The sequence below is a fragment of the Amblyomma mixtum genome, chromosome 5, assembly GCF_055824585.1.
Source record: "Amblyomma mixtum isolate Tamu chromosome 5, ASM5582458v1, whole genome shotgun sequence".
Lineage (NCBI taxonomy): Eukaryota > Metazoa > Arthropoda > Arachnida > Ixodida > Ixodidae > Amblyomma > Amblyomma mixtum.
This window is the reverse complement of record NC_143016.1, coordinates 83,660,023-83,668,008: the sequence shown is the minus strand read 5'-3', so window position 1 is coordinate 83,668,008 and position 7,986 is coordinate 83,660,023. Positions and strand designations below refer to the sequence as shown.

General features: G+C 47.9%; 1 protein-coding gene across 1 annotated transcript; it reads left to right on the top strand.

Annotated features, from left to right (window-relative positions):
* Positions 1-3,596: 3,596 nt before the first annotated feature.
* Positions 3,597-7,698, top strand: LOC149342853 (sodium- and chloride-dependent neutral and basic amino acid transporter B(0+)-like). Its single transcript, XM_089546846.1, has 4 exons — positions 3,597-3,714; positions 4,809-4,940; positions 7,167-7,336; positions 7,633-7,698. Exons 1-4 carry the CDS (start codon positions 3,597-3,599, stop codon positions 7,696-7,698), a joined length of 486 nt encoding a protein of 161 aa, XP_089402972.1.
* The last annotated feature ends 288 nt before the right edge of the window (positions 7,699-7,986 follow it).

Sequence of the window (7,986 nt, the reverse complement as noted above, 5' to 3'; positions counted from 1 at the left end):
TCCTGTCGACATTTAGGACATCCATGAGACGTCCAAGAGAATTCCATTGCTCATTGGGACGCTTTCTACATTTTTGCCTTGCGTGCAGCGCTGACCGATCGCTACTCGAGCCAAGGCCATTCGAGCCTACGGGATGCACCGAACACGAAAAGAAAAATCCATAGGCTTCCGATCGATGAAATGTTTATAAGGTGGCGCCAACTGCAGACTCTACCGGACAGATTTTCGCACCTTGCACCCCCTCTTCCCCTGGTAAGAAATAAAAAGGAGTCATGCACCAGTGGTAGAATAGGGAGGCGAACCTTCGACCTCTAGATTCTCCAAAAGAGAAAGGAGAAGAAGAAACAGAATGCTCGGACTTAGCACTGGGAAAGGCGAGGATGTCGCCAATTTAACCTTTATAGCGTGCAATGGATGCCAACGCTTCAACATGGTAGGTTGTAAGTATGGAGAATAAGCAAAAAACGACATGTAATAACATCGATTCAGATATGTCCCCCTATTCCAGTGTGTCGAAGTTGTTCTCGTATGCTGCCCACACTTTCAATTAATTAATTAACTCACTGCGGACTGCCGCGAAGCTATAGTAGTAGGTGGTGGCCCCTGAAGGATGGTTACGAGGCGACAAGAACGGCTGTTAGCTCCCGCGCTGTCACCCACGCTGTTTGGCCAGACAGAGAGGTGTGCAAGAACAGAGCGAGATTTTAGAGTACAAGCCGAAGAATGGCTGCTTTTTCAGCGAGATGCTTGGCCCAAATAGGGCTAATTTCGCCGTAGTACGAATCAGTTCGCTGTGTTGTTGTTGTTGTTGTTGTTGTCCTCTAGATAATGGCGCATACCCACTGCGGGGGATTGGCCAAGACACAGGCGGCAACTGATAGGTGTACAAAATGTTAAACAAGAAAATAATGGTGGGGAAAAATAAAATAATCATGATAATAATAGCAATTAGGAAATAAATGAAAGGATCTCAGATGTGTAATTGAAATAGGCTAAACAAATGCTGTGAGATCGGTGACTGAAATAGAGAACGGGGCTAAATATTCCACGTTTCAGAAAGCTTTCATTCCAGAGAAATATTGATCAAGAGAAAGAGCAGAGCTTAAGACGGCAGCCGTTTAGTGTCTGTAAGGAAGTTTTGCATGGCGGAGAGCACATTCCAGTTGCTGTGCCCAAGGGAGGAAGCCCCAAGAGACAGAGCAACCCCAGCTGACAGACTTAGACCAAGCTGTCGTAACGGAAGCTCCAGCAGGCGGCTCCGTAAAGAGGAGAAACGGCGGCAGGTCAACAAGAAATGATCTATCGTTTCGGGTTCTCCGCAGAACGGGCACAATGGGGAGACCGCCAGACCAGATCTATAAAGGTAGAAGTTTAAAAGAGGCACGCGACAACGTAGACGCGTGAAGGAAACCTCAAGCTTGCGTGATCGCCATCCTTTACTGCACCACGGGTAAAGGAGATGCCGGAATTCGGGAGAGGAGGTCAGAGCCGATGCTGCGAATTATTTCAAGAGCAGATACCTGCGAAACCTGGCCGCGGTAATATATGCGCTGGGTGGAAGCACAGATACGACTGGGCCTTGAAGAGATGCCTTCGCCAGGGTATCAGCAACCTCATTCAAATGGATTCCTCTGTGCCCAGGCACCCAGACCAACCGTAATGAACACACGTGGGGTGGAACCAAGCATTTGAGTAACCGAAGAGCCTGAGATGTTGTAGACGCGGTGAGAGAGGAACACAACGATAATGAATCTGTCATAATTATGACAGATGACAAGGAGCTGTTTAATTTGCGCAACGCTAAGACCACAGCTAGAAATTCGGCCAAATAAATAGGGGTGTAATCGGGAAGACGGAGTGAGAATGACCAGTCAAGGGAGATGGAGAAAATGCCAACACCGGCCTTTTCTTCACACTGTGAGGCGTCTGTCGCTATGAGCACATGAGATTTAAAGCACAGCAGGTAATCCTGCAATAAACCGCTGAGCAAATGAAAAGGCATTAACTTTGCATGTTTTGGAAAGATGTCATCGAAGACAATCTGAATAGATGAGTTGGCGCATACCGGATGGATGTCCGAAATGCGGACGTTTAAGGGGTCAAGGAGGGATTGCACCAAACATATCTGAGGGGTACGGAAACGAGACCAGGTTTCGTTGAAAAATAGCCGAGGCTGACGAAGGAAGATCAAATTCGCAATTCGCTCAGTTCTTTTTCTTCTTTGGGAGGGAGACCCCGATGAATGCGTATGTTCTCTTACCGTCATTTCCTGTTGTATTCGAATCATAATTACTGCAACTACCTCTTCATTGTTCACAGCGATCTAGACACCTAAAAGTTTTGTGAACAGTAAAGCCAATGTAAACGTTTTGGAGAGAAGCGAGCACTGAGCCACCATCAGTATTAGTAATGGTTGTCCGATCTGCGCGTGTGCGTGCGATACTCGCACGAGGAAGAAAGAGAAGAAGACAAGAAGCTGCTCCAGGTCAGTCGTACGCTTCCGCCTCAAGGGAGCTTGCCCGCAAGTAAGCTCGCATCTGTTTCTTCCTACCCCCGTGCGTCGAAATTTGTGACTATATTGAGCCGATCTCAGTTAAGTAATTTACTAGCACGTGACTGCGACAATTTTCTAAATTCCGTAAAGTATACGCTGCGGTGTTGGTTTGGTACTGAGCACGACTAGAAAGCAGTCTCTTATCTTTTGCTGGTAACCCAACATGACGTCAGAACGATAACCTAAAACAGCGCTCTCTAGCCACGGGGCGCATTAGCTAATTTTGTTGTCCCTCGGGCCTGCAGCCGGAAAAGGAATGCAGGGGAACGTGAAAAAGGCAGCGCAGCATACATGCCGTCTATGACATCTTAAACAGTGCGAATGTAGAGTCAGTTACTATCCTATAACTTTTACTCAGAGCATGTATAGCTTGTAAAGTGTCACTGCGAGCAGTCGGTTGAAATCAAACAGCAATTTAAGGAGATGCGATACGAATAGAAAAGAAACCAAGATGCTGCTGGCCTGGCTGGAATCGTTAAAGCTATCCGGCAGGATGAGAAGTGTTCGCTGGAAGCACATGGCCTGTGGACTTCGGGCTTGAGACCCCTGGCTGAAAGATTTCGTATAACGCTGCGGTCACAGTAGCGAGATGCATATTTTTTTTTTGAGGGGGGGGGGGGGGGGGCGACAGCGTAATTTCGCAGAAAACAAGATTTATAGCTCCTCTACACAATTTTAGCCGTTCAGTTTATAATAGCACTCAGATCAAAATACTGTTAGCTGATCTCACGATTAGGCTATTAAGTTTTAATATGTGCTGTGTGTCAACTGCATCAAGAGAAACCGCACACACTCAGCGCTTTCACGATATCGCCTAGAGCTCAAAAAGTAGCCGCAAGGTATTGAAACTGCTTGTTTCGCTGAGCCTCATATGATAGCAGCAATGGGATGAAGAAATTGAAGAGTACTGGTGCGCCAGCAAATGCACTCTGCCAGTCACCATTGTTCTGCGTATGGTGCGATGCTGTCAATTGTTTTCGTGGCCAATGCTCTCCACACGCGTCGAAGGTTGCGTTTGTTTCGGTACCTGCCGGATGCAGCGATGGCGGAGCGCGACCAGTGGGGGAGCAAGTGCACCTTCCTCCTCTCTCTCATCGGAATGTCCGTTGGAATGGGAAACGTCTTGCGCTTTCCCTACGTCGTCTACGACAACGGCGGAGGTAAGTTCACCTGTCGGCATTTCCGCGGCATAGCTGTCTGCAACGTTTCCCAGTAACATTGACAGATGGCGTCACTGGTTGCTTGCACGGTTACATGCTCTCCAGCTTGTAATTTTGAATCCTGTTCGTCCGAACGCTTTCGGCAAGGCGGCTGCACCCACTGTGCAGCCTTATACTTATGAAATAATTATTCTTATTCACAATTTCCGATTCACTGCTTATTCGAGCAACGAAGCAAAAAAAAAAAAAAAAAGCAGGAATGAAAGCTTCAAAGTGTCCGCCGTCAGCTACGCATCAAAAGTTATCTTTAAATTCGTTCTCTTCACACCTATGAATCACTCTTGTCTGAAAGTTGCTCCAATCGACCTAAAAGCACTCTTAAGAGCTGCCATAGTGTTAATACGAGTTTTCGAACGGGCCACGGCCACTTGAGCAGCTACAACACCGACAAAAGGCGGGCAACGAATCACCCTTGTATACACTATTACTGCCTCTCCAGAGATCCCTATCGCGTGCTAACATAATCGCAGCGAACTATTTTTCGGAGAATATGCTACTGAAAGAGAACCCAAGCTTGCTTTTTTGCGCCAGCAAGACTGGAGGACACTGCTTTCTTTTCCTGAAGTAGACGGAATAGTTAAAATTCTAAAAGCGGTCATTTAACCAAATTCTTGGAGAAAACAGCAGTTTCAATCGCTAGCATTTGCATTCAAAAATTTTGAAAGCTCGAGCAGTTTGCAGTCTTCTAATGTCTATTCTTTTCTTTTGCGACTCTGTTGAGTGCACATGTACCGTATTCACTGGCATAATGAACGCACTCGCGGAATAAATGCACCCCCTACATTAGCTGTCAAATTTTTCTGAATATTTTCCTCCACGTCATAAAGACCCCACCTAATTTTTGACTACCTGGCAAAAAAAAAAAAAAAAGACGCGCTCATTATGCGAATAAATGCGGTGTTTTCTCCTTAGTAGTGTGGAACACACCTCAGTTGGGGGTCATATCCACAGATAAAACTTTTTATCCACTGAGACCCCATTTTCGCCGAACAGCAGTTCTCCAACTCCGCTTTGCGCCTTGCTTTCTTTGTCAGGCGCATTTATGATCCCATACATCATGCTCATGATAATCGCCGGAAGACCGATGTACCTGCTGGAGCTCCTCCTGGGTCAGTTCTCCGGCTACGCTCAGACAAAGGCCTTCGACGGATACCCGCTGGCAAAAGGCGAGTTGGAAGAAATGAAGGACGGTCAATTGGATTGATGCGCAGGAAATGAGAGACTCACCATTATCATCATCGTCATCAGCCTGACTACGCCCACTGCAGTACTAACGCCTCTCCCATGTCACTCCAATTAACCTTGTCCTTCGCCAGCTGCGGCCACCGTATCCCCGCAAACTTCTTAATCTCATCGCCCACCTAACTTTCCGCCGCCCCTGCTGCGCTTGCCTTCGGTTTACATGCCCTGCCCAAGCCTATTTCTTCCTCTTGATTTCGACTAGGATGTCATTAACCTGCGTTTGTTCTTTGGCTCACTCTGCCCTCTTCCGGTCTCTTAACGTTAAACCTATCATTTTCCTTTCCATAGCTCGCTGCGTTGTACTCAATTTAGGTTGAACCCTTTTCGTTAGCCTCCACGTTTCTGCCCCGTAGGTGAGTACCGGTAAGATACAGCTGTTGTATACTTTTCTCTTGAGGGATATTGGTAAACTGCCGTTCATGAACCGAAAGAGCCTGCCATATGCGCTCCACCCCATTCTTATTCTTCTAGTTATTTCCCTCTCATGATCCGGATCAGTGGCTACTACCTGCCCTAAGTTGCCATATTCCCTTACCACTTCCAGCATGAGAGCATTCTTCGGTAACTTGGTTACCTTTGTGCAATAATCCTGCAGTCTTGAGCACGAACTGTACCACTACGACCAGTACGACCCCACGTAACTTCACTAAGCCACTTTAATCACTAAAACCCAATCACTATCACCTGTCACTGAAGCATCTTTACCAGGTTGCTATCGCTGATGTTTTATTAGAGCCAGTTTTTCATGACAGCCAGTGTTTCATTATAGCTGGCGTTTCTTTATAGTCGGCGTGTCATCGATGTTTCGCTCTAGCCATGTGTTATAACACGTGGCAAGTGGAGGGCGGGAACTCACCCTAAACGTCACCTGCCACCTGCCCCGATTGGCACCTGAAGGTTTCACACAGACGCACCGACGACCGACAGTTTTCGCCGTCACGGCCCTATAGTGCTCTCACGTTAAAACGTGTTCACGCGTATGCGCCAATATCTCGGCCGTTCCTCTTGCATTTCGTTTGCAACTCGAGTTCACGGGATCTCACTTGTTTCAGCCCAAGGCAGCTCTGCTACCGTATGCGGGAACCTGAACCACGCCTTGAAGGAAGAGGTGTGAACATGAAGAGGCAGAAAGGGGCGGGCTAGAAAGAAAAGAGCATGTAGATGCGCGGACAGAAGAATAGATTTCACGATTGGGCGTTCAAACTCTTCTGCAGCGTTGCGTAACTGAAATATGAATGCTTGCTGACGTTATGTGCAAGCGCAAAAGTAAATTTTACATCCATATGCATCAAACATCCATTAATTTTCGCTTTAGGCAACACGTCAGAAGACGCTGTCCGCCGAAGCGTGGTCCATATCCTGCTGTCCGCGACTGTACATACTACCCACGACTGCCTAAGGCGTGCGAGTGTGAATGCAGCCCACTTCACAGCAGCCGCCGTGCATGCGCCTAGACTACCGCACCTGGAGCCCAGTACACTGTAGAAAAGGCGCACACCACAGGGCCGGTGTTGAGGGCCTCTTCTGACGTCCTGCGTCAGGGTGCTGTTTTCTTATCATGTTATCTAACTTTTATTTGCAAAATCTCCAGCCTTGAGAGAACACTGAAGACGGCCCCATCCAGTTCTTCTTCCCAGTAAAAATAGATTGCGTGGCACTTTGCGGCCATGTTGGGGTTTGTTCAGCAGCAACAACGGCTCATTTTTAGCGCTTAAAATTGGATTTGAACATTAAAGATTTTTTTTCTCCGACACTCGATTCTAAATTCGTGCCGTCAAGCCCAAAGGGGATTCCGTGATCCTCGCTTGGAAGTGAATGGCGGCTTAGCCTATAGCCTCAGGGATCTGTTTTCACGTCACTTATTTATCTGGCCTTCTCTATAACTCATAAAAACTGATTTCAATTGGCCTTTGTTCCAAGAGCGCTGTAGTCTATAGATGCAGGCCAACTTCGATTTGTCCTCAGTATGCCTTTAAAGGGACGTCCCAGTTTCCACACCTGATGGGCCGAAAGCTGTTCCGGTCACTGACGGAGATCGGCGGCGTATACTGCGAATCCTGAGTTAATGAAGACTGTCGCATGAGCTGACCATCTTCTCGTCGCTTGGACCATTTCTTGCCTCATGTGGCGCTGTCTGCGGCTGCATGCAGGCGTGGGCTGGGCCATGGTGTACGCGTGCGTGTCGTTGGCGGCCTTCAACAGTCTGGTGCTGGCCTACGCGCTCGTCTTCCTCTACTACTCGCTCTGGCATCCGGTGCCCTGGACGCAGTGCGACCGCGCCTGGGCCGACGACGACTGCTACGTCAAGAAGGAAGGCATTGTGAGGACGTATGGGTTGTGGCTGAGCAGAAAAAGAAAAAGGGTCGTTTTTGAGGAACGGAAATGGCGTAGTAACTGTCTCACTTCTCGGTGGACACCTAAACCGTGCCGTAAGGAAATGGAGGAAGGTGGGGGTGAAAGAAGAGAGAAAGGGGTACCGGAGTGAAGTCTGCCTTATCAGCAAGGGAATGGAAGTGGGCTAGTGTTCGTAGTTGGTTGGGAAAAAGCATAGCGGAGGCGTACAGCCCGGACAACATAGTGGGAACACTTCAGTACCTGGATTTGCCGCTCGCGCAGCGTCAGCGGCAGTCGCCTTGCACTGTCAAGGTGATCATACAATGTGACAGGGTCCATACAGTGTAACAGTGCGCCCGTGAGCCACAGAACAATGCGTTGAACTGTTCCTGCTAAGTATGCTCCACCCTGTGCTGACGTTATTGCCTTTTCATAAGACGGACCATGTCGGCAGCACGCAGTTAATTTGCCAGCGCTTTAAATATTGCCAGAGAAAAATTCAACTGTAAGTGGAAAGTAAAGAAAATTAAGCTGCTGGAAGTTTAACATTTTGGTGGGCCATACAAACCCAAAAGTGAATTTTACGAGTTGAAGAAGCCACCATTGAGTATTTACTTTTTTTTTCGCCGGCGCACA

What these genes read in the sequence shown, in the direction of transcription:
- LOC149342853 (XM_089546846.1), top strand. Translation starts at nt 3,597, where the DNA reads ATGGCGGAGCGCGACCAGTGGGGGAGCAAGTGCACCTTCCTCCTCTCT. An exon ending in CGTCTACGACAACGGCGGAG is followed by an intron (nt 3,715 to 4,808) that starts GTAAGTTCACCT and finishes TTTCTTTGTCAG; the next exon opens with GCGCATTTATGATCCCATAC. An exon ending in CGGATACCCGCTGGCAAAAG is followed by an intron (nt 4,941 to 7,166) that starts GCGAGTTGGAAG and finishes GGCTGCATGCAG; the next exon opens with GCGTGGGCTGGGCCATGGTG.